Source organism: Diabrotica undecimpunctata, chromosome 2 (assembly GCF_040954645.1).
Source record: "Diabrotica undecimpunctata isolate CICGRU chromosome 2, icDiaUnde3, whole genome shotgun sequence".
Classification (NCBI taxonomy): Eukaryota; Metazoa; Arthropoda; class Insecta; order Coleoptera; family Chrysomelidae; genus Diabrotica; species Diabrotica undecimpunctata.
Window position 1 is genome coordinate 15,638,351 of NC_092804.1, and position 27,854 is coordinate 15,666,204.

General features: G+C 32.9%; 2 protein-coding genes across 2 annotated transcripts; both read left to right on the forward strand.

Annotated features, from left to right (window-relative positions):
- Nucleotides 1-5,093: 5,093 nt before the first annotated feature.
- On the forward strand, nt 5,094-27,253 carry LOC140433621 (uncharacterized). Its single transcript, XM_072521603.1, has 3 exons — nt 5,094-5,117; nt 7,343-7,837; nt 25,967-27,253. The coding sequence occupies exons 1-3, from the start codon at nt 5,094-5,096 to the stop codon at nt 26,036-26,038; spliced, it is 591 nt and encodes a 196-aa protein (XP_072377704.1). The 3' UTR covers nt 26,039-27,253.
- On the forward strand, nt 20,586-21,760 carry LOC140433207 (enhancer of split mbeta protein-like). Its single transcript, XM_072521246.1, has one exon. The coding sequence runs from the start codon at nt 20,768-20,770 to the stop codon at nt 21,395-21,397; it is 630 nt and encodes a 209-aa protein (XP_072377347.1). The 5' UTR covers nt 20,586-20,767; the 3' UTR covers nt 21,398-21,760.
- Nucleotides 27,254-27,854: the final 601 nt, after the last annotated feature.

Here is a 27,854-nt window from a genome sequence, read left to right on the forward strand (position 1 = left end):
CCGCGATTTCCAAGGCATTGAGATTGTGCACCGCTAGACACGGGCTGGGTGTCCACTGTCCAGACCCTTCGGATAATCGATCGGTAAGCAAACACTGTCACTGGCTCACTGCACAGGCATCAATTTGGACAAGAGCCAAATCCAGTCCATGTTATGTCTGTGATTGGTGCGGGTTGTTGGTAGCTTGAGTCGTTTTTACGTCACAGAAGTAGCGACCATACCGAGCATAGAGAGCTCGTCTGTCACGAAAAGGTCTTATTCTATTCGAAAGGTTTGACCTTTATTTCCCATTTCTTTCAGGAATCTATCTGAAATTCTAATCTACCATTTTTTATTCCATTTTCAAAACTATTTGAAAGGATACATACCTACATAACCTGTTCAGGTATATAACAGTATCATTAAGAAGCGCCTAAGCTTCTTAGAAAGGATTAAAATTTCCAATCAACACAAAATTTATCGTGGTATTTTATTTCAGTTCATTATATACATATTATATTATACATTATATTAACTTATAACATGCACTTGTAAACGAAACACATGCACTTGTTAGAAAAATAAAAATGATCACTTAAAACGCTTTTCGAAAGAAATGCAACATGATTTTTACGGTCTGCAAAAACAAATATGGCGCTTCATAAGAGGTCAAAGAACGGAGGTAAAGGAACTAATAGAACCAAAACACATAGAAAAGGATACGTGGATTGACTACCTAAAAAAATTTCTATGCAGAGGAACAAACAAACGACGCTAGAACTGGAAAAACCAGAAATTAGCACAAATGAAGAACAGAAAAGCAGCAGGTAAATACGGGATACCAAACGAATTACTGAAATATTGTAGAGCAGGAATGACAGAACAAATAACAACATTAATTAATAAAATTATAAAACACAATAAAATACCGAATATTGGAGAACGACCGATCTAATTCTACTATTCAAAAAAGGAGATAAAAAAGAGCCATAAAACTACAGAGGTATAAACTTGTTAAATACTACGCTAAAACCGTAAACTAATTTTTCGAAACCAAATTCAGATTTATGCTTTAATCTGTACCATCTAAGAATTGCAAGGCAAAACAGACGTTGATAAAGATGTTATTAGAGACATGGGGAATCTAAAATTGCATTCCACAACATATTTTCTCAACTAATCAAAAATCCTTAGCGAATAGGTTTCTAGTACTCATAAAGAGTATACCAGAATAAAAGAAAAAAGAGAGTTAAGATTTGATTTCACGTATAGTGCGTCTGTATATCCGCTTATACGTATTTCACCCTAAAGGTCGTGGCATATTATCGTGCACGTTGCGTTTCCAGCACATAGCGTTTAGTTTCCGAAAAATATAATTTAAATGGTTTTAAATATGAACAACGCACACTGTCCGGAACATAGGTCGTAACCGATTGGTAAGGATAATGTGCATTAGATGTCCGTCGTTCTCCCCTTATTCAGGGAAGTAGGTACGGTGCCGTAAATTAGTACCTACAGAAGAAGACGAGGATAAAACCACACAAAGAGGTCCAGGATGCCGAGAGGACGAATAACCAAGAAGCTGGCGGTGCAAGTGCGGGACGCTGAAAAAAGAAGACTAATATGAATGAAATACTCAATGCAATGTTAATTTTTATTAGGCAATAATCGTTTTTATTTTTAGTTTTATTTTTATTTTTATTTTTTATTATCCCCTTGTTGTTTATTTAGGAACTTGTTTGATTTTGATACAGAGTATTTAAAAAAATAATTTTCGAGGCTATTTTGTCATTTATGCATGTGTTTTTATTGCTTTGTGACAATTAATCACGGAAGTGATAAACAATTAGGACTTTTGTACGGAAGTGATACCTCTTCTTTTTAAAAATACTTTTTGGTTTGATATGTATGGCTTCGTTCAATGTAGTATTTTGTTTTTAACTGAAGGTGAAATTAAATTTAAAACATATTTAAACTGAATCCTATTCATTCTAAAATAATTGTTAAACCTATTAATTATTATTAAATTCCTAATTGTTTATCACTTCCGTGATTAATTGTCACAAGGCAATAAAAACACATGCATAAATGACAAAATAGTCTCGAAAATTATTTTTTTTAAATACTATGTATCAAAATCAAATAAAGACCTAAATAAACAACAAGGGGAAAACGACGGGTATCTAATTAACATTATCCTTACAAACCGGTTACGACTCGTTACGCAGCCGTCGGCATCAGTAAAATATTGTTTTCGAATATACTGAATGGAAACGTTAAGTGTCTGAAACGCAATGTTCCGGACAGTGTGCGTTGTTCATATTTAAAACCATTTAAATTATATTTTTCGGAAACGCTATGTGCTGGAAACGCAACGTGCACGATAATATGCCACGACCTTAATAGGGATCATCAGAGACGGCTATTCGCAGACGCTCTGAACGTGAAAATAAATCTTTCCTGTCTTGGGAAGCAACTCTAACATGGCTTCGTATGGACGCAAATAGCGACATCTGATAATGATATCCGTAAACTAATAAACCAAATTCAGATTTATGCTTTAATCTCTGCCTTCTAAGAATTGCAAGGTAAAACAGACGTTGATAAAGATGTTATTAGAGACATGGGGAATCTAAAATTGCATTCCACAACGTATCTCCTCAACTAAGCAAGAATCCTTAGCGAATTAGTTTCTAGTACTCATAAAGAGTATACCGGAATAAAAGGAAAAAGATGGATAAAACGGAATATCAACATAAGCAGAATGGAGAAGACCCGTGTGGTCAAAATAGCAAGAGATAAGTCACCAATCGGCAGAAGAAGTATCGGACGACCTCGCAAAAGATGGAGTGACAACCTTCGTATAAAGAGGAAGAAGAAGAAGAGCTTATAATATTTTTAGTTTTGTAGGTACTAATGACGACAAAAAATTCATGTAATAAAAATTGAGCAAACGTCTAATTTTACTCATATGAAATACACAGCGACAAATCATAACAGAAGAATCATTGAGATATTTGATAAATCACTTAGAGAATTCACGAATTAATGGAAGATCAAGACGAAGAATTCGTTATCTACAACCAACAGACCAGGCTTCCAAGAAAAGAAATCAGATTACCATTGAACTAAATCAAAGGAGAAGACGTTGCCAAATACCTGGGAGTCCACATCTGCCAAAGACTAAACTTGACAAGAAAAATTCAAGAAATAAAGAAGTAATCAGCGGTCAATGATGATTTAACCATATATTCAAGCCCCAGCCCTCTATCAAAGGCCAAAAATTTTTATACCAACCCTATTATCAAACTGTGATGTTAAATCCAGTCCCTAAAAACCAGAGATATCCTCGTCAACAACATGACGCAGCTATTATTCAGAGAAAGCACAGACTTTTAGTTTTGTTTTTACATTTATTTTTATTTTTAGGCACCATATCTGAAGGGTATGCGAAGAACTCATTACATGGACAACTAAAAATTGCTAATATATGTTATCTCAAGTAGAAAATCCAAGAATTGCGGTGTGTTTGTCGACTTATCGAAAATAATAATCATTATTCCAATGTAACTATTAATATTTATAATTCCAAATGGTTTTGTTGTTGTTTCTGATTTAAATAAATACAGAGTTTATTCCAATTTACCTTTAAAACCATCTTTTAAAAATAAAATTACCTTGGCACTTTCAGATAAGGAAAGTGAGACGTATTAGCCGGAAAAGTGCTTTTTCTGAAATCTGTTAGGAATATCTAATTGGAAAACGATATACGTACTACTGAAATTTTAAGTGTAACATTTAATAAGTGGTGGGTTGTCTTACAAAAGTGCAAAAACCTCGTTAGTTTAATGGAAAATATTTGTGAATTGTGAGGAACATTGACGTTGATCTGAGCTGTTCTAAAAACATCTGCAGTAATTTAATTCAACTACTTTCGGTATATAATAAAGGTGCATAGTTTGGTCTTAGTAAAACATTCTCAGATACTCCTGAAGTATCATGCATTCTTCTAAAGTGGCAATTATGCTCGCAAGTCACCTCGTTTCAGTCCCTACATATATATGGTAGGCTCTTTACCTATATAGTAATTGAGTAGAATTTTAAAAAAAGGAACTTTATTTATTGCATCTGCCCTGTAAATCGTGAATAGTTGGACATGAAACGCACTCAGTCATTTTGAAATATTTACCTTCATTAAAAAGCTGTCTGTTTTGAGTTTTAATAATTGGTCACGTTTTGAAATTACACGTGATAAAAAAAATACGAGATAAACATCGTTAATGGTGTATGACGTGTCAGAACGTTTATACAAACATGTTTAAATAAAAATTTATAGAATAATTCATTTCAATGTAACGGAATTTAACATCGAATTAATTACTTCAAAACCAAAGTACAATAAAGTTACATTTATGGGAATAATAGGGCCAATATAATATAAAATGTATGCACATATATAGTGATGTACTGTATACGTTACTAAGTCTGTTCTTATCAGTAAAAGTTATAAACAAAAACAAAATATAAAAGTATTATCCACAAAGAAAATTCATTTTCTGTAGTTGGCTGTATACCATCAATCACAAAAGTTTTATTTAAAAACTCCTTTATAAAAGGTAAAATATTATAAAAACTCCATCGGGCTACATCACAGTACGCTTTCGGAATGAATATTCCATCATCAGTGCTGTCCTAAAATAAGTATTACGACTTCAATTAAAGCAAACGTGAAAGTTAAGTTTTGACTAGGGTTATAACAAAATGTGGTTTAATACTAGGTTTACATGTTTGAAGCCACAAATATCTAGGTCAAAATCCTCACCTTTTGAAAAGGTGAGGGAAGATACCCTCACCTTTTCTTTGATAGTTTGGTAAAATTTTAGAGGAACCAACTCACTTACCGGTGGGCATTCGTCGAGTTAAGACGCTTAACTCACATTACCGTATCTGCTACCTTACCGTCTCTGTGCATTTTCTTTATAAGTGTGTATACACTTGGTTATTAGAGTTTTTTTTATCTTACACTATATTAGATTAAGTATAGTTGTAAAGCACCTTTAAGGGTAAATAAATTCAGTGTTTAATACCAGTATAGTATTAACTTCAGTGACTTAATGCAGCAGTCGTCAGGAATTACCGTAAGTTACTATAATCTAAGTATCTCCACTTATCTTGGCGAGTAACATGGTATGGCATCATATCATCTTCCATTATCTGGACGTATCTAAAGTTCATACATGTCTTCAAATGTAGTTGAGAGTAACTACTGAATTTTACCTTCAATTTAAAGAACAGTCAGTATTTTGTTACGAACCAAATAATCGACTTAACCAAATGCGGTTTGGTTAAATTTTTATGTTTTCATTTCTGTAACCTTTCTGTATTTTTGTAAATTTAGATTTTATTAATTTTTGTTATCTTTGGTGTTTGTTATAATTTTTTATTCATTTTTTTGCTGTAATATCTCGAGATACGCCAAAATTTTATTTGTGCATGATTGTGTTATACTTATATCTTTGTAAAGGTATTTTCTAATTATATTTCTGCTTATTTTTATATGTATACCTACCACCATTTCATAGTTGTTTGTGTATTTTTATTACTTGTGTTGCATTCAGCAGCGTCATACTTTTGTTGTTGAATATATTGTTATTGTTTTATGTATGTATTTTATTTGTCGACTCCTAACAAAGTTCCCTGATATAACCATAACTCTGAATATTTGCTTTTTACCTTTAAATATAACTATACCTTTGACCAGTAGAAAGATCAGGCTGATTAAGTTTCGTAGGTAAGTAAGTGTAATACCTTATATATTTATTTTTTGTTTATGTAGAGTGTTGACCAAATTTATTCAATAACTAACTGTTGATATCTTTTCTTGGGTTTGATCTCTGAACCTAAATAGCTTTCCTTATCTCTTTTATTTTCTCCTTAAACCCCAAAAAAAAATTAAGTGGCGCCCTGTTCCCTATCTTATCTTATCTTTGGTAATTTTACCCATCTATCTTTTTGTTTATTTCTGTATATTTTCCAATATCTCTTATCCTATCTTTACTTATTTCGTCCGTTGGACCCATTCCCGGTTCCAAAAGCTAGTTTCGAACCCACGACTCGCTCTCCACCAACCATCTGGCTGCCGTTCGCAGTGTCTCCATTGGTGACCTTTCTAGCACCATCCAAAAAAGGTTTCCGAGGTTACAATATATATAGAGTGAAGGTAGTGGCATAATACCTAAATCCAGAAATAAAGGTTTACAGTGTCCCCTATACTCTGCTCTTTCAGGTATTCTCACTACTCTTGTAGTGTAAAAATTCCATCTGTTTATCAATGTTTATCAATTTATTGTTAAAAATGACAAATTATCGAGTATATCATACATTTTTGCTTATAACTTTGCTTTTTCTCAACGTAAAAAGATTTAAGGCACTTCATTTTAAAGCAATAATTATAAGCTTTAGAATGAATTTTAACAATTGTAATTTTATCGAAAATTGTAAAAATCAATCGAATTTGTTTATAACGATTTTTCGGTGGTATGAGATCAAAAAATTTACTATCATGTTAATGAGGATTATAGTACAATGGAAAACAAAAATTTTGAGCTTTCATATACTCTTTTTGATGCAGTTTTCGCTAAACTACAGTAATTTGAAGTTGACCAAGTTGATGCGCTTAATTCGCACGCGGCGCGTCCCTCGTGCGTTCGAACTGTACTCGCACTTTGTAATAATATCTCTACTAATTGTACGTCCCGTATATCTGAATACAAGCCATAGAACATCTTAAGACCCGTTTACACGGGTAGAGTAATGATGCAAGTACTTGGTAGAGTAGAGTAACTCTACCCGTAAAAACGCTCAGCGCAGTAGAGTAGCAAGTAGAGTGCATAGTGGGTGGTAGAGTAGAGTAACAAGCAACATGTGGCAAAGTAACTCTACTCTACTACCACCACCACCGCCAAAATGTTCACTCGCCTGCGCACTCTACCCATGGAACGTGGTTAATTCTGGTAGAGTAGAGTAAGTAGGAGAGTGCATACGGAAGCTGTCATTCCGGCTGGAGTTGTGTTTTATGTAAATAGTGAAAATGAAGTTCACCTATGATGAAACTTTAAAACTTGTAGAGATGTATGGCGAATACCAGTGTTTATGGAATTTAGATTGTGTACACTGCATAAATAAACACTGCCAGAATTGTTTCCCGTGTATAGCCCCACAGCAATTTGGAAAGTTCCAATGCTCCTTAAAACCCTCAGCCACAGTGTTCCATTCGTCTCTGGAAGGAACCTGAAACCAAAATTTAAAATTCCCTTTTAACATTTACTAATTTAGTTTTTGTTTTATTTTTTGTTTATTTTAGGAAACAACCATTTCACACAATACAGAGTCGCAGGATCCACTCAACACAGAATCACAGGAAGAGGAAGGGACTATCGATAAGCCAGATCAATCAGTGGAAAATATAACTCTACCACAAACATCGAGCTGCCAACAAACACCATCTCGTAAGCAATCGGCATCGGAAACATTTAAACGACAGCCTGCAGGCAAAAAGAAGAGACTTGACAATCTACCACCGGAACAAGCTGTGGTGGCCCAACATGAAATTCAGGGAATTCTGATGAAGCACAAACTAAGCGTTTTATCCTCAGCAAACTGCTCAGTACTCCAACAAAACACACTACCAAGTTTACCAGTGCACATGTCCCACAGCACCCCCGCGTATTCTGTTTCATCAGGATGCAACTCTCACCATTCATTTTACACCAATTCTCCACTTGGCAGTCCTACGAGTAGCAGTGCTCAGCAAATGGCGTCTTCGTCATGGAGAGTTACTCAACAACAACAGTATCAGGTAAAGTACTGTTTTATTATTTTACGAATTTTCAATAAAAACTATTTTTTGTAATGCGTGCACACACCTCGGGGACCAACTTTGAAACTACAGGTCTTGAAGCCCTAAAAAAATTAGAAAGGCTTCGATAGCTGTTCCCTGTAGCTAATAAATTCAATGTAATCTCAAGCTTCACTCTTGGTTTTATTACATCCCTCATAAAGGGGTCTTGTCGTTCGATTTTGTTATGCACCATATTCAGAAGTTCTTCGAATTTTCCTGGGGTCATCCTTAGACACATCTTATATTCCAACTCATCTTCTAAGGCTAGTTCTCTTAGCAGAAGAGCTGAGGCCCCGTGTGTACTCCTTCTTTTAAGCCGCTCTCTCATCCACTCCTTTCTTTGTTTGTTTTTCTCATCATCGATAGCTTTAGCGACTTCAGTTACAAATGCATTTGCAACTGTAGCTAAACAATTTTGAAACAATTTTCTTTTTCTTGAATTCATTTTCACTAAACAAACAACCACTCCACACTATACTAGCATCAGTATACTATACTTGTTACTCTCCTTGTGTGAACGATATCAAGCCATTTTTGAGAGAGTAGCGAGTAGAGTCGACTCTACTCGCTATCGCTACTCTACTCTCCTCACAACTCTACCCGTGTAAACAAGTCTTTAGAACTATCATCGTAACATTAAGCAACCTTCACATTCGTTGCTTAAAATTCATCTACCTTTGAATTACTCTGAGGGTATTTATATTTGATCAAAGCCTAAGGCTCTATACTATAACTAAGAAGACTGTAGTAGTCTTTATTCTTAACCAGGGCCTCCGCTACCATGTGTGCCAAGTGTGCATCGCACACGGGAAGCCAACAATAGGGGCGGCCAAAAGCAGTCCACTGATGATAATACTTTTTTAAAACGAAAATAAATTCAAATAATTAAATAGTAATGATTCAGATAATTCTGTGAACTCTAATATTCCAAACAATAATAATTATTCAGTGCGTTATAATAGTCAAATGCGTTTCATTTATCATGTATACTTCTTTTTTTCATCCTAATCTAAAAAAATATCAGAAAATATTATTTATTGTATGACCTGCCGCCCTTTTGCAGGTACAGTCATAAAGCAGTTTCGGGAATACTTTTTAATTCAAAGCGGCTGGCGGCTTTCGGACTTCAGTTATCTGGGCTTTCACACGTAGATACTTTACAAGAATTTAGGCAAGTGGTTGTAAAGTTTCTGTTATCATATTGTTCCTATGGTTATGTTTATAGATGGGTTATTATGTCTTATGTTGAGTCTTAGTTGAGAATTCGATGAATTTAGACACGCTTTTAATAAACGATTTTGTTTGTAAAATATAGTAGTGTACCCGTTTCTTTTGCATAGTAGGTACTTTATTTCGAAGTAACGTCGAGATCAGAGCAATTTTATTCGTATACGCGTTACGGCTACATATTATTTGGAGAAACATTATTTGGACAACTTATTTGAAGTGTTTTTGGATTCATTTTGTTAAATTCGCCCGGCTTTGTTCTTAAGTGATAATTTCAAAATGTCCGAAAGAAAAAGAAAACGACTTTTAGGCTTTCAATATAGAAAAATAAAAGAGGCAAAAACTGAGGAGAAAAAAAAATTAGCGGTGCACTGGAATCATTTTTGATGAAAAATATACATGAAAATATAAGATTCGGATATAAATTTAGGACCTTCAACTTCAAGCGAAGTCCAAACCATAGAAAAAAGTACCAAACAATTGAATATTCCTGCGGATAGAGGCGGAGGATTTGATGACAATAAAAACTTAAGATTATTAAAAACTATTTGCGATCCTTAATGAAGCAAGATAGACTTTCTGCTTTAGCTATGTTATCTATAGAACATGAAGTGTGTGCGACATTGGATATTAAAGATATTGTCAAAAAGTTTTCCGAGACGAAAGCCCGAAAAGTGCGTTTTTGGTTTTTTTTTGTTTATGTTTCCTTTCACGGTTTATTTTAATTAAATGGACGTTTAAATTAGGATATTAGGATATACATATTCTGGACGTTGGATCATGGTTATTAAATTAGGATAAAGGACGTTTAAATTAGGATATTAGGATGGGATATTAGGATATACATTAGGATATACATTAGGATAATATATGGACGTTAGATCATGGAGATTAGTCTAAATGTTCAAGTAAGTATTTATCTATTTACAAATTATTATTGTTATATTATGTATCTTCTGCACATTTCTTTAAATAATAGTATGTATGTCTAAAGTGTTGGAAGGGGGCGGCAAATATTAAGTTGCACACGGGCGGCCAATACCTTAGCGGCGGCCCTGTTCCTAACAAAGCAAAGGAGCCAATTTTCTGCAGTTTTGAGAGCTCTAGAAGAATGAAAATGGTAAATTGTTTTATTTACTTTTAAACCGTTAGAAAAATGAAAACGAATAGATGAAAAAATAGCAGACCAGGCATCGACTAAAATAAATCAATTTATTCATCGTAGAAACAAAATTTCAACAATAGAGAATTAGATAAAACCTTGTGAATTAATTATACAAATATGTATATAGGATTAGAGACAGCTAAAACCTCTTATTATCGACGAATTTTCATAAAATAGCCATAGAAATAATGTAATAATGTTTTTTTGCAAAATGTCATTTCTATAACTCAGACTCATTGTATAAAGATATTAACATTAAAGCCGGGTTTAAATTATTATTTATGCCATCTATAAAACGAACGTATCATTGGGAATCCATTAAATGTAAAACGTCATTAAGATAAAGTTTAAAGGCAGCCAGGCGTTTCTTTTGACATTTTGATAATTTAAATTTTGCTGGAGGTAATTAACATTTGGCCCAATACAAAGTTGAGTGTAAATGAGTGCTACGTTGGAATCTGAGGGTGTGGGAAATATCATCAGAAAAAAAATTTTGTCACAGAACATTATTAAACAGAAAAAGTTTATTATGGGCTTTAATTGGTTTTAAACTGATCAAATTACCTATAGTCCAGGCGAGATCTGTCGAAAAGCAGATGATAATGAACATTTTCCATAGGAGTCTATTTTTCTGCTCTTTCTGGAATCACTCTAAATTTTTTCGACAACTTATGACACAACTTGCCTTCATATTCCACCTAGAAAAACTTTATAATCCGACTGAAATGGGTGCTAAATTTCGTTAGGATCGGTTTAATACATTTTGCATAATAATATTGCAATCCAGGGTTTACATAGCACATAATGGGAAAGAAGATACTGATGCTACTATTCTGAAAATTTATTTTTTAACGCAGGGTTACATACAAATGAAGCTCCGCGCTAGTCTTCAATACCGCCTACTGTTCCACTTTTTTTTATTATTCTTACAGTTGATGTAATTTTATTATAAATAAGTATATCAGTATTAATTAAGTATTAAAAAAATTAATATAAAATAAATAGATACAGGCGTATCTTTCACCTGCAAATTATTATTTGTAAAAAATGTGCAAATTCATCCAATTAAATAAAGTAGATAAACATGATTAACATAACTTTGTTTCTATTATGATAATAATGTCAACGATGACTATTATTAAATACAAGATTGAAGTATCTAACGTAAGATATGAAAATTTCAGGGCGAAATATCTTAAAAAATATCTATATCTAAATGTATATGAATAGTTATTCCGCACAAACAGACACAAACCATTACAATGATAAAAAATCAAAGTCATATTAGTCCCATCAGTTTTAAAACGTGAGATTTATTAAGGCATAATAAATTTACTTCTACGCTCTTGTACATATTATAATTTTATTTGTGTATATCATTTCGAGATTTTTATAGACGTTATGAATTTACTATTTCTTTTGTTTTTCGGAAACAATCATCATCAACATCGTCGCCGTTGAACAACCCCTTCAAATTAAGGCTTATACTGTCACGTATTATCCCTTGTGGCTGACGTGTTTTTTTTGTATTTACCTACTAAATAAAATGAGAAACGGCACTATAACGTCCTATGTATTTATTGCGTTAAATTAACGCGACAATTTTGTGTATCTTTTGTTCTGAATGTGAACTCTTAGTGTTAGGTTCAAATGAGTAGTTTTATGTGCACTGAAATTAGACTCAATTTGGGCTAGATTGGCGCGTACATGACCGCCGCCTTGAAATACGTTTGAAAATACGTTGAAATCAAAGGTTTATAAAAATAAAGTTATTGTATGTATTTGTAAAATCTTTAATTTAAATAAATCATTTTAATGTTCGGTAATGGTGAAATGGTCTTAACAGCACGTTTGTTTTCTCAGTGGGCTGTTTTACTGGGACTACACGTATTACACCAACTTGTTCTGGATGAATGTCTGTCACACGGCCTAATAACCAACACAGACGTGGAAACACACGTCCTTGATTAGAACTATTTAATTGTCCCATTTGTATGTTGGGTGGAGAGTCAGAAAACCATTTTTCTATGAAACCATGTATTCTTTGGATCAGCGATGCCGTATGTGCTGGTGCATAATCTGAAGATGTTGATATCGATGCAATCGATTAGTAAATACTTCCGTCAGATCGGGTTCTGGTAATGAAGTGAATGGTCTCCCGATGAGAAAATGAGCTTGGTGTAATAGGATTTAAATCATTAGGATTGGAGCTAAGAGGTGAGAGGGTACTTCGAAAATGAGTAAATTATTTTTCATCGTTCGTCGTAAATGAACCTTCATTGATTCTACTCCTGCCTCCCAAATTCCACCTCAATGTGTAGTATTTGGTGGAATGAATTTCAATGAATAAAAAACTTAAAATTTCATCTAACTCACTCTTGGCTTCTGTAAAATTAGTGCCATTATTTGAAAATAATTGTAAAGGGCGCCCCCTTCTTGCCGTTTTAGGCAATGCTTATAATACTTCGGAAGTGAGACTTCCGGATTTCGGAAAGAGAAAAAACCGAAGCCTTAAAGGTTTTGCATCCGCGACCATTCCTATCTTTTAGTAAAAAAGGCCCATACTAGTCTACACCAGTTGAATGAAAAGGAAATGTTTGAGTAATCCGTTCTTTGGGCAGATCACCATTGTATGGATATGAAAAGAGCGTTCTGTCGTGAAACATGTTATGCAATTATGTACTGTTTTTCGAACAATATTGCGGCCTGAACTTGACCAAAACTTGTCTCCGATAGATGAAAGAAGATGACGAGATGATAGGACATGAATGAAGAAGTCCCCTATGTTCATCTATAAAAAGTAATTTAGTAAAATGGAAAGTATAATCCTTGGGAAGTAGAATAGGATAGAGATTTTCAAATGTCCATGAGGAATGTTTGAGTCTACCTCCAACTCGCAAGACTTGTCATCAAAAATGTCATCAAAAAATGACGTTTTTGGATGGCGTTTTTCCAAAACTTTATTTCTGAGCTGAAGTGCTCAGCTTGAATTATCTTTGAAAGAATGTTCAACATATTTGAAAGTTCTTCACTGCTCAATGTACCATGGAACTTATCATTACCGGGTTTGACGATATGATAAAATGTAAGCAAAATGCCAAAGAGCGATGAAGTTTTGAAATATTTGAAAATCATTCAATATTTTTTATTGGAGAACCTGTTTTTGTCGTTTGTAACACTTGGGAAGTTTTGATTTCAGGAAGTTCTGTTTCTTCGAAAACGGAAGCAACGGGCCATTTTACTGATGAAAGTGAGAGCCAGTCTGGACCACTCCACCATAAAGTAGATGCCATTAATAAAGTTGCAGTGGTTCCACGCGACAATAGATCTGCAGGGTTTGAAGATTAATTCACATGGTACCAATTTGCACATAAAGTCTTGTTCTGAATTTCAGATATCCTTTTAGCAACAAATGTTTTTAGTGAAGATAATGACATGTTTATCCAACCCAAGAGTATTGTGGAATCTGTACAGTAGAATAGGGTACTAAACGATATTGTAAGAGCCCTTTGAATGCGATGTGACAATTTGGCGGCTATAAGAGCACCGCATAACTCCAATCGAGGAATTGTAAGAGCCTTGATTGGACTCACCTTAGATTTTTCGAAGAATTTTTGGTGTGATAACGCAAGGACTTAATAAGCATAAGGGATCAAAAATCTGTGAGACACTGGATAGAATTAGGCGTTTTGTAACTTCTAATAAAACCTCTAAATTGTACGTTAGGACATGTGATGTAAATAACCTAAATATACTTAACTTTTTTGCGTTTTCCTAGAAACCTAAGTTCAATGTATTAAGTTGTGCATTGGAATCTGAAATATATATAAGAGCTTGAGGTTCATTTAAGATCCACTTCTGTAGCTCAAAACTATTGATAATGTAACTATTATTGATAATGAAAAAGTAAGTAAAAACTATTTCAGCGTTTCTTTTTACTGATATGAAATAAAAAAAATATTGTTTATCATAGTTTTGTTTACTTTAGTCTAAAATGCCTGGCCTTAGCAAATACTAGTTGTTAGTTTTATAGTCGTTTGAATTTCGTTGACTACAGATCAGAACAATGGTTCATTTAACAGAAATGCACAAAATAACAATTCGATAGATGATAGGTTATGGAAACAATACACGAACATAAATGGACGTTGCTCGATTATATTATGAAACATTTCCAAATTTTCCGAATATATCCCTAGGGACAATTAGTAAAAACAGCTGCCAATGTAATAAGTGATCATGCCAAATAGGATATTACTTATAATTAAAACAAAATAAAATGTATCCCTATAAAATTCTACCAACACAGAAACTCATGAAAGACGATTTTAATAGGAGAACGTATTTTTGTACTTATGTCCTGACCCAGCAAACCCACAAGTTGCGAGGTGAGGATCGATGGAATGACCAGCACCATCTCCTGATCTGACGCCATTAAACTTCTTCTTATGGGCATATGCCAAAAATATTGTATACAAAACTAAACCTTTTTATTGTTTATACTATGTGGTAGTTTGTTATAGGTTTTTATGGCTCTATAGTGAGTGTTTTTTAAGGCTGTTGTGCGATAATGAATTCTAAGAGTCTCTCTGTTGCGAGTAATCACACTCATAGTAGCTGCATATTAATTTTTATTTGTAGGAAATAGGTGACTATAAAATACCCATAATTAAAAAATGGGTTGACATAAAGAAATCAACTTTAACCCAAGAAGCCAATCTAAATGTTAATTAGTTAATATTATGACCCAAGTTAAGGTTTGAGTCAATGTCCATCCCCAAGAACTTAAGAAACTCTATTGCCGATAACGGTTGATGGTCAAATTTCATGTGGTAATTCAGTATTATTCGCTGATATGTTAAATAATTAATAATAGAACAGTTTCGTTAATGTGTATCGTTAATAACTTGTTTATTTGAATTGCTAAAAATAGCCTAAAGAGCGGAAAAGAACTTTACGAGAGATATCAAGAAGATAACATACTGAATATAACAGATCACTGGTACTTATATTCGTAGTCTTTCACAAAGCCTTCGATACCGTGGAATTGGACAGCCTTATAACTGCACTGAACAATAGTCGAATAGACTACCGGCTTACAAAGTTAGTACAAATATTGTACCACATAAACGCCACAATGCGTGTAAAACTACATTATACCATCAGAGAAATTCATATAAAGCGAGGTGTGAGACAGGGCGACCCTCTCTCACCTAGAATACGCGTTTAAAATGCTAAAGTGGGAAAATAGATAAATAAAAATAGACGGGGAAATGCTCAATCATCTGCGTTTTGCCGACGATATATTACTTATTACCGAAGATCTGCGTGAAGTACAACAAATGTTACAAGAATTAGAAAACGTATCTTCAACAATAGGTCTAAAAATGAACATTAGTAAGACCAAATTTATGACATATTTGGTTCCCAGCGAACACCTAACCATCCAAAATCAAGTAGTAGAATTGACAGAAAAGTACATATATCTCGGTCATGAAATCAGAATAAGCAAGGATAATCAGACCTGTGAATTTCAACGACGAATAACACTTGCTTGGGCGGCGTATGATTCACTAAGAGACATCTTTAAGAGCAACATCCCGATAGCTATGAAACGGAAGACATTTGACCAATGTGTTCTTTCTACTATGACATACGGAGCAGAAACTATCACTCTCACAAAAACAACAGCACTAAAAATGCGCGTGGCACAAAGGCGCATGGAAAGATCGATTCTCAGCGTGACAAAAAAAGACAAAATAAGGAACCAAGACCTAAGGAAAAGAATAGGTATCACTGATGTCGTCGAACGTATAGCCAAGCTGAAGTGGAATTGGGCAGGTTACATAGCGAGACTAAAAGACTCAAGATGGACCAGAAAACTAATTGACTGACGCCCAAGAAAAGACAAACGCGGCAGAGGACGACCACCAACACGCTGGATGGACGACATTAAACGAATATCCAAGAAATGGCAACAAGACGCACAGAACCGTGAAGAGTGGGGAAAAAGGGGAGAGGCCTATGTCCAGCAGTGGACAGAAGAGATTGCATGATTATAAACATACTGTAAAAAAATCAATAAATTAATACTCTGTCATTCTGAATATCTTCTCCTTAAGGAATATCTTCTACAAAATCCAGATAGTTACAAATTTCCTACATCAAAGTGCAGAAAAAAATTTCCGTGCCAAAACTGTCTTGTCATCATAAAGCCGTTTGCTTAGCAGCATTTCTGTTGTTTCCTATATTTCGTACGCTCCGTTTTATATTTCTTAAGTATATTATTACATTTTATGTGGGATATACAGGAATGAAAAAAAAATAGGTAACAAATAAATCAACAACTTTTACTAGAAAAAAATTGGAGGAAACAGACTGAACATCTATCAGCAAAGTCAAAACCAATTTAACTAAAAAGATAGAAGCAAAAAAAGCAAGTCAATGAAAAACAGACGGACCAAGTAAAAAATGAACAGATACAATAAAGGAAATTGGACAAAGAGAAAATACTATTGAAGAAATGAGAGCAATTAGTGCAGATCAGAAAACTAGAAAAAATGGATGAGCAACAAACATTAAAATAAAGAACCTGATAATGAGAGACATAAGGATTCACTCCCGAATAAAATTTTAACAGTATTTTTATCAAAATAGTTTCAACGATACATTATTAAAAAACTTAAAATAAAAGCATTATTTATGAGAACAAAAAAAATAAATAAAAAGATAATCTGTCACAAATTAACATAAACAAAATTAATCGTACCGATTTTTGTACAAGCTCCAAATGATACTCATTTCCCTAATCCGCGACCTTTCCATATTTATAATCTCCCTCCCCAAACACCCTTTCACCTCTGGGGTCAGTATACAAAGTCAAAAAGGGGCGCCCTGTTTTACCCCAAATACCGATAAAGGGGCAAAAAATCAGGGCACTCCCGTACCAAAGAAATCACAAAAATAACCGAGCACGTTACCAGCACGAGCTCGACGAAGAGAGATAGACGTAGTTGTGCTGTAATGCAAAGGAAAGAACAATTGCCTTTAACAGGTCTTCATAGATACATCCATGGGCGTAGAAAAAGGTCCTGAGAGGAAAATTATATTTAAGTAACGGTTTACAGGACTGAATTTTATAGGACTAGTGAATAATAAATACCAAACATTGACCAACTTCATTATGTCCATTTACTAGTAATATGTTTGTCGAAACAATGTGCTGAACAGATATTTTTATATATAAAAAATATTAAATTTGTAAACTTTATCATTTTCTAAGCAAGAATTTCTTCTCAACATCTTCCTACGACTGGATAAACAGAAGCTATGATATGCATTTTTTTATTATACGTTAAGGATATGTTAAGGACTAAATAGATAATTAAATTTACACTTTGTTATCTCTATTTAAAATACCACCAGTCTAAAAATACTTAATTTGATTTTAGTTAACCTTTGATTTCGACAATATATACGAGACTGAAAAAGGCAAGCAATAGCAATAAACGTGTATTTATCAGTTAAAATACGTTGTTTATAAAAAAACATCTATTAAACACACTACTATCAGTCAGTCTGATCACGTTCCGACTATTTGACAAAAAATTTGGCAACCCATTAATCTTATCGTGATTACGTACGTAAAAAATACTACAATTAAATAAACCTAGGCAGGAACTAACTATGTTAATATTAGCACGTTATCATTGACCTTCTCGGGGGTAATTATTGTAAATTATGTCTAATTACAAATGCATCTAGGTACTAAAAAAATAGGTTAAATGGCTTCGTTTCCATTAATAAAAATTTTAAAACTACTGTTTATCAAAAATATTCAATGTTAAATAAATGTTAATCATGACAAATTCTTATTTTTAATTACAAAATCCAATTCGTGAAGTATTTTGAAGAAGAAACTTTAATAATCGGAAGTGTAGTAAGATTCTATGAGGCAAACAAAAATTTGTAGAAATACAAATCTAAAATCGACCAAAAAGATGGGTATGCACTAATTTAAAGTTGCTGTAAGCTTGTACAATCTTTTATGGAATATATTTGTCCCATAATAATAATAATCCAGTACTACAAAAAGGAGAGTGGCAGATAGAAAGGAAATTTCCAATCAATTGGACTGAACGACTGTTATTATAGTAGAAGGTTTCCATGCTACGTTTATATGTACAGAGCTAATATTTAGGCTGTGCATGCGCCAGGAGTAATTTATCATGTACATGCAGTAACGAAATAAAAAGGAATAACAAAGAGAAAGGTACTAGATGGGTAAGTATATTAAGTCATATTCTTCATTTAGTAAGTGCAAAATATGAAGAAAGAGATATATCAGTCATAAAACATTATTAACTCAATATCACAAGTATAAGTCATTTTTTAACTAACTCTCAAAAGATACACATACAAATCTTACTACAATCTACATAGCTTAAATAAGAAGAACATTTTGTCTGTCAGAGTGTGTCAACAAATTGAAATTATGAACATAACTCAAACAATAAACGATCTTCGAAATGAAACTAACACAGCTCAAACATTTTCCCTTCCAAACCCTGAAAATCTAAATGTATACTTCGTTAATGTGAGTAAAAATATAATATCAACTATTTTGCTACAACAAAATCCCATTTCCTATCTCCCCAATTCAAAAGGTCTCGAAATCATTTTTTATAAGACCAGTCGATAAATCTAAACTGATCCAAGCAATCAATAGTATCAAAAGCAAATCTTGCTGTAGTACTGATGAACTATCCATAAAAATGTTCTCAAATCACCCAAGCAATATGTTGTAAGTCCTGGTATCGCTAATTAATGATTCCTGTGAAAAAAGTATATTTCCAGAGTGCCTAAAGACAGCCATTATTATTCCTCTTCATAAGGGTGGTGAAAAATCGAATGTCTGCAACTATAGACCTATTGCCTGACTACCTGTACTATCCAAAATTATAGAGACACTTATAAAAGTCCGCCTTATGTTTTTTCTCGCGTTGAAAACAACATTTTATCAGTGTACCAGTGTACAACATTGTACCAGTGATACTATGTTTTGTGTACTAAGACAGTAGCATTATTCTGTAAATGTGCTCTTCAAACTTTGCTAATTAATAACAGCCAGAATCAGTATCGTTGATTCTGTAAAATTTCTTGATATTTTTATAGACAGCAACCTTAAGTGATCCCTTCAGATCCATTTTTTAAGAAAGAAACTAGCCTCAGCCTGCTCTGCAAGATCTGTTTGGAAGGAAATAAATTTAGCATCGTCCAAAATAACATATTTTTCTTTATTCTCTTCATATATTTTAGAAACTGTTTGCTTAATTCGTACCTACATGCACCTACAAAACACCTACATGTTTTTCCAGCAAGACCTAATCATGATTACTCCTCCAGAAATTCAACCTTTGATGTTTAACTACCGATCCCGTCCACTGAATTAGTAAAGAAATCTATATTATATTCGGCAAAAAACTATACAATCATCTCCTTAACAACTTAAATCTGCAACAACTTTCCCCAAGATTTTCCCCATAAAATGATTAGTTCGTAAAGGTTTTATTATGCAATTTGCATTTTATTTAAATGGATTGTTTATTTTATTATCTCTTATTTTGTGATATTGACGATTTATGTAATTTCAGTAAATTTTAATTGATATTGTTATTTTCTGACTTTTTGTAAGCTTTTTCCATAAAATTGTACAATTTTCAGTGACAATAAAGCATATTTCTATTCTAATAACAAAACAAATAGTACTTTTAGAAGTAATGGTACCCAGGATATAATGCGTTGAATAATGATTATTGCAGATACAGTAATATGGCTACGGTCATATACATTCAATTACTTTACGCTAGGTCTAGAAACACTGGATAGCTCTTTACCTGTTTCAAGGTAATAGAAGTTTAGTACTTTAAAGCAAGTTGAAGAAAGTTTACAATATCTATCCTATTGTATGCGTTCTCTAAGACTTTTTGGTATTAATAAATTATTTTTTCCTTTGCTTTGGTTTTTATTCTACGACAAACAAAGATATAGTACACATTTAATCATAAAATATTTCCTTTTTATAACCAGATTATACATATTTAAAAAAAGTATTGGAACTACATAAATTAATTTATCATTTTTAATTTTTTTTTGTAAAAAAATCCCTCGCATAAATTATGTAAAATTCCTCTCGTACCCGCCAGTGCTTAAATTGACTAACACAGAAAAGAGAGCACCCGCGAGCGAGACAGAAGTAAAGCAGCTGCACGCGCTCGAATAGTCACAGGTGGCTAAAGTGTGGGAACACCATAGCCTCCGAGATTCCCACGATCGAAGCACAGCACAGGCCCGTTTAACTCACTCTACACACCTGGGCGCGTTATAAAAGCCCACTCCCTACCATTTTCGCATTCATTCAGAGTTCTACTGTCGAACTGTTCACTTGTGCTATTGTCGCTCCGCTCAGTGCGTTTGTATTCACGTGTGTTTAAAAAATGTCGTACGAAATGATTACTCCGACTTCTGTTGAAGAATCGCAGCCGATATCCCGTACATATCAGTACAGGAAAGTGATGAAACCGATGTTAGAAAGAAAAAGAAGAGCTAGAATCAACAGGTGCCTTGACGAATTGAAAGAACTTATGGTTACTGCCCTCCAGAGTGAAGGTGAAAATGTTTCAAAATTAGAAAAAGCTGATATCTTAGAATTAACAGTGCGTCATCTCCACAAATTGAGAAAACAACAAAGATTGTCTACGAATCCAGTGATCGATGCAGACCGATTCAGAGCTGGTTACACACACTGTGCCAATGAGGTTTCCCGGTGCCTTGCCTCAACTCCAGGGGTAGATATTCAACTTGGAACCAAACTGATGACCCACCTTGGACATCGCCTCAACGAAATGGACAAAGTATCTCCTTTAGTTATTCAAGTAAGTTCACCATACACACCTCCTGGTTCACCAAATCTAGAAAGTGAAGTGACTCACCATTACACAATGCCTTTGACACCCGCATCATCGAGTTCTTCGAGGTGCAGTCCATCACCCAATCAACCGATTGATTGCTCCACTGCAGGTTTGCTAAAAGTTGCTAAAAAAGAAGAGGTATGGAGGCCGTGGTGAAACATAGACTTTATATTTTTGTAAATATTCAAAAATCTCACTTGTGTCTTTCGATTTTTAATAATTGCTCAATTGCTTTAATCTTAGATTTAAGATAGAGACAGATCTCTTCCATTTTTGAAAAGCTTTAAATTTAATGTTAGGTAAAGTAGAGATAGAATTTAATTTATGTGATATATAAAGTTGGTACCTGTGATTTTGAAAGCAATGTTAAAGTAAGCAATCATAATCAAAAAATGTTTATTGATATGTTTGATGATGAAAGAGTTTTTTGTGTAATTTTTGTATTGCAAGCGTTACTGTGATACAGTTTGTATTTTTAATAGAAAAATACTTGAAAATAAATATTATTTGTTACAATTATCCTGTTGTTTTACTTTTCCCTTTTTCAGGTAAATTAACAGCCAAAAAACTTTCTTTGTTTTATAATGTAATTTTCTAAAATATTGGCTGAAGTAAATACAAATATTGTTTATATAAAATAATAGGCAAATAATTTTATTACAAAAAGAAAAAAAATTGCATATACCTATTTTAAATGTTTTCTTCAGACAAAAACCTAGAGTCAACTTAAAAGACCTGTTGTCAATCAACTCTTAGGATATTTTTACATGAAATCATTTTTTTCAGCTTGTTATAACATCTGAGAACTAAAATAGTCAAAATAAAGACATTTGGCTATAATTTTCTTATTATAAACTTAGTGTTATTAATAATAGCCTTTTAGATTTTTTTATGCTTATATTAAGTAAATAATCATTTTAAAAAGAATTAATGATACGAGATGATTATAAAATCATAACTGTTGTCAAATATTGAAATTTTAGTCAAAACAACATCACAAACTTTAGTAATAAATATTTTTATTTGATATTCACTTCATGGTTTACCAAATAAAAACATTTTTGAAAAAGTTGTTTTGGATTTAAAAGTAAACTTCCCTTTCTGCAATTTGCGGCAATAACAGCACGTGTCTGATATTTAAATATTCGTGATAAAACAATATACACAAACAAAATACACCAGAAATTAACCAAGTATATTTTTTTATAGAAAGATTTCATTGCAAAACCTATTATTGTATAGTATATTGTACAAGGAGCTCCAGAAATGAGTGGGCTATGAGCTAGAAACCTGTTTATTTTATTTTATAAGGTTTTTTAATTTGCTTTTGCTTCTACCTTATTTTTACAACCAATTGTTCAGTACAAGGAAAGTAACTTTGCCAATTTTAAAAATTATTCGACACCAGATAAGAAAAACAATATATTTTTACTTAGTTTGCATTGAAAGACTGCAGCGGGTGGTATGTTAACCACTGTTTCAAATAAAATTTCCAATAATTGCTCTGTTATTAGGAATTTCTTACTGAAATTTCGTGAGTTTACTTGACTTGCTGCTATTTATGTTCTTAAAATAGCATACGATTATCTTTTTACATTTGTATGTAGAATGTATAATATATTATTGTTACGCCTTACTAGAGACCGTCAGTTAATTGATCACTGTAGTGTTTGTTACCCAGCAAAGTTTTTCACAATGGTAATTTATTGCCTTCTTCGTCCTAATCTGTTTACCTGCTATAAATACCAAAGAATATAGAGGCATATGCGTCTTTATTCTTTATAACTACTCAATGTTAAAGGAAAGTGGCAATTGTTTTCTTGGTGCCAGTAATCTTTTCTTTGAAATTTGTATCTGAATTGCAAATGAAAATCACTGGAAAATAACTTGATAAGTTACATTTTTGGTTTTGTTCAGAAGAATATTTTTAATTTTAAAACTCTGTGTTAAAAGATATCTTACAATTAATGGTTTACGTTTTAGTTTTTTTTTAATTTGTATCGCATATATGCAATTATACATTTATATATTAATGGTATTAATTGTTTTTATTCGTCTATATGGACTTAACAAGTTTTTCTTATCTAAAGAAGGACTTATCACGTTATTTCCATACAAAATCATTAGACATTTGTAAAAAATTAAGCAGAAATAGTACAAATATATTTTTAATGCAAAAAATATCAAATGAAACATTGTCATAAAAAAACATTTTAAACTGGATTAACTGGACTTAGCATACAAAAGGTACAAACAAAATATGTGGCAAATTTTGTTGAATATCAAAAAATAAATGCTAAATGTAAACGAACCTTTAAACAGAAATGCAGAAACAGTTAAGCCAACTTCTGTCTCAATCTAAACAGACAAGTTCATCCAACTAAAATATGGGATAGAATTAGGAAAATTAAAAAAAATAAAAATCTGTATGTGCACGACAAAAATATCGTTGAAAATTTGTTTCATAAAATAGCTCTTTGCTATGTCCTTCTTCAATATATCCCACTAAAGATAAATTTAAATCACATTGTTTGTCCTCTCCTATGAACAAACTGCTAATATCAAGTATTCTAAGAGATCCTCTCCTGGGATTGAATTATCTTATGATATATAACTTGCCTACAATAGAGCTTCAATTTCTCCGTGATGCTTTAACAATATTTAAATTAAAGGTGATAACTGTGATTCTTTGAAGCAGTGTCTTGTAATACCTATCCCAATGTCCTAAGACCGATATCTCTTATGTCATTGTATATTGAAAACATTTGAACGAATCATGAAAAATCGATTAGAATGGTGGATGGAAAGTAACAACCTTTACCCAGACGGTCAGCTTGGGTTTCGTAGAGGGAAAGGTACTATGGATTGCATTTCACACTTAGCAACCGATATCCAGTAAACTTATTCTAAAAACCAATATACAGCTGCTTTATTTATGAACATTTCTGGTGCATATGATAACGTTATTCTCGACCTTCTGCTTGATCAACTTGTTAAATTAGGAGTGCCTAGTAAATGTGCTTATGTCCTAGTCAATCTATTTACAAATAAACAAGTCCATATTCGTTTAAATAATTCACTGATTGCCCCAAGGATAGTTAACAAACGGTTACCTCAGGGCTCGGTTCTTAGTCCCTTACTATTTAACTTGTATTCATTAAACTTACATACTATAGGAATGCAGTGTAACACTTTACAATATGCTGATGACTTCTGTTTTATTGAAAAAAACTTTTCCAACAATGTATTAACGGCCTTGAGTATGTCTTATTGCAAAAAGTATTTTGATAGTCATGGGCTTGACATCTCACCTAAGAAGTCAGATGTAGTATTTTTTTCGGGACACAATTTACCAAAAATTAGTACATTAAAATTCTCCCAGCTGGTAATTCCTGTATATAACAGTTTTAATACCTAGGTATTACCTTGGATTCAAAATTAACCTGGAACGAGCATATTAATAATTGCATTACTAAATGTGAAAAAAGCCTTAATATCCTTAAGGTCGTTAATCGATACGATTGGGGAGCAGACCCGAAAATAAACTTATTATTTTAAAGAGCATATACCAGATCAACTTTGGACTATGATGGAAGCTTTTTCTATGGATCAGCGACGAAATCTCGTTTGATTAAATTGGATCGAATACAAAGCTTTAAGGTTAGTCCTCTACTCCCACACCAACCGCAACTCCCGCAACAAAATACTAAATGAAATGTATTTTACAAGTATTTATAGTGTCTTGAACTTTGCTGGAATTAACTAACAACCTGAGCTATGCGAATGACACGGTAATATTTACTTTAACTTTTTAGACCTTGGCGTATATATTACAACGACTGAACGAAAACTGTCAGAAATATGGCATTAGAATGGACTTACAGAAGACAAAATTCATGGTTATCGTTATCACAAAACGTCCAAAAGACAACGAAATATCAACAATACTCAAATAGAAAGATTCAACACGTACAAGTACTTGAGAACATGGTTAACTTGGAATGCAGAGCAAATTTAAGAGATTAAAACCTCTATTGAGATCGCTAGAGCCAAATTTGTAAATATAAAGAACGTTTTATACAATAAAAATCTAAAGATGGACCAGAGTAGGTCAATGGGAATAAAAACTGCACTTCAATGGTTTAAGTTATTTTTGATTTGTAAAAATTTATGAATCTATCTTTTGAAACAAAGTTCTTCAGCCTCGAGTCGTATATAAAATTATGTTGTTAACATTCTACAATAGAAAAACAAATAAATTATTTTGACAATTAAACAACTATTGACTTATAAACTTTCGTTTCTCCTACATTTATTATTCAAATGTGGTATGGTATACATAAACAATTTGCAATACCAGTTGACATAGACAGCATATTCTTAATATAAATAAACATTTAGGAAATACATACTTTAGATAACTTAAAGAGGACAACAAAGTACTGTTTTAAAATGACAATTAAATTAAAGTGTTAGTTTTATCTGATACGAGCGATAAATAAATAAATCTAATTCAGAATGGGATGCAGTAAGGTTCAAGTTTTTAGAGATTTTTTTGATTTTAGAATTATAAAACATAAAATCAAGACGCGAATCGCGTCTTGATCTTGAAGATTTGTACAACATAAATTCTTTTATGTCTCTTGAAGACATTTTATAAGTTCTAATGTAAAATAATAAGACCTGTAATTTAAGGAGATTTTTATAGAATATATTTCATTTCAGTGGGTGAATTCGAGCATGGTAAGGACGTACAAAGGCGCTAAAAGCGACTACAGACTAAGGAATGACGTATAGGTGAGCTTCAGAGGTATACAATATTTCCATAGCAACACTCTGCAATAAAGTAAAACAAAAACATCCCTTGCCTGCTGGAAGTTTTACAGCATTAACTAAGGTTGAAGTTATTCTTTCTGTGGGAATTCAAAAAGGCTGCTGGGTGCGGGTTTTCCCTTACCAGATTTGATATCTGTATGTTGGTTAAGCAGGTCCTGGATACTGAGGGTAAAACTATTAAATGCTTTAAAAATAACGTGCCTGGCGTTGAGTGGTTCTATACATTTTTAAAAAGACACCCAACTTTAACCGAACGTATATGTCAGATTGCGGTTACTGAATCAGGAAAAATGTTACCACCGTACATTGTTTATAGAGCACAATATCTGTATCCAACTGCCAACATGGATAGATCCCTTTAGTACGATTATAAACAGCATCCCACTAATGCTGTTTATAATCGTACCAAAAGTGGTTGGTTTAAAGGTCCTGTATATGAAGACTGGTTCGAAAAAGTTGCTTTACCATATCTTCGAAGATGCGAAGGTAAAAAATTTTAATAGGAGACAAAATTTGTTCAGTTAACTTTCAATATGTGTAATATAACTACGCAAAGAAACAAAATCGAGTTTATTCTTCTACTACCAAACGCAACGCATCAATTACAACCACTAGATGTAGCGTTCTTTGGTCCTTTCAAAAAGGAAACAACGAAATAGAGACGTGCTTATGAGGTCAGAATTTCCAAAACGCTAAAAAGGCTTTTAGAAGATGTGGGAGTAAATACTACCAACAAATTTGTTTCCGGGTTCAGAACCTGCGGAATAATTCCATGTGACAGAATCAGTGTTTTAAATAAACTTCCAAAGCTTACCGACGATCAGCTAGTAGACCAAGAAATGTGTATGGCAGTTGATCGACGCTGGCCCACGACATTTTTAAATTTTATAAAAAAAATCAAGGACACTGGAAAACCAACAAACTATTCAGCGAGGAACAAAATTAATGTTGCACCAGGAAAAGGAATCACTAAACGTGACTTTAATCAGCCTTCAACTTCAATGCAACAAAGTGTCAGTGAAGAAGAACCCGACAGTGATTAGCAAGATATGGGGAGAGACAACGAATTTAATCTTGATCCAGAGTGCAATTGCTTATTTTATTGTATTGATTTATTTTGAAACTCTACAAACACTAAAAACTAATAGTAATTACATGTAAAGGACTAAATAAGAATATAAACGTACAACTAACAAAATAAATTCAAGAGAAAAATGTGTTTTATTAAACCTCTTTAACCTAGCACTGATGAGCAAGCAATGTATTAAGTTCACTGATATTTACATTTTACATTACAATATATCTACACGAGTCAGTCTATTCAATACTCCATTACAAATTTTTCACGTGTTATTTACTGGTGACATGTTTCTATTCGCTCCGTGCGTGACCACGGTAGGGGTACTTTGAAACGATGCCAGCGTGCGTAGCGGCGAAATATGACAAAATTGGCCCTACCTTTTTACGCATAAATTTTATCAAAAATGTGTGCAAATACATATTGCGTATTTAATTGTGCTAATAATAGCAAAAATAGTAAGTGTAGTTTTTATAGGTTCCCAAAGATTACATATAAATTAGAGAAAACAAAAAGATGGATCCGTGCTATTAATATGAAAAAGTAAATATCACATAACTTCATTTTTATGCAATTATAATGGGAAAAATTTAAATAATTTACCTTAAATGATATTTTATAAGGCTTCAAGCTAACTGCAGAGTGCCTGATGACTTTAGCTTTTATATTATAACTTTTACTATTACTGTTTTTAAATAT

What these genes read in the sequence shown, in the direction of transcription:
- LOC140433207 (XM_072521246.1), top strand. Translation starts at nt 20,768, where the DNA reads ATGTCGTACGAAATGATTACTCCGACTTCTGTTGAAGAATCGCAGCCG.
- LOC140433621 (XM_072521603.1), top strand. Translation starts at nt 5,094, where the DNA reads ATGCAGCAGTCGTCAGGAATTACC. An exon ending in AGCAGTCGTCAGGAATTACC is followed by an intron (nt 5,118 to 7,342) that starts GTAAGTTACTAT and finishes TGTTTATTTTAG; the next exon opens with GAAACAACCATTTCACACAA. An exon ending in CTCAACAACAACAGTATCAG is followed by an intron (nt 7,838 to 25,966) that starts GTAAAGTACTGT and finishes ATTTCATTTCAG; the next exon opens with TGGGTGAATTCGAGCATGGT.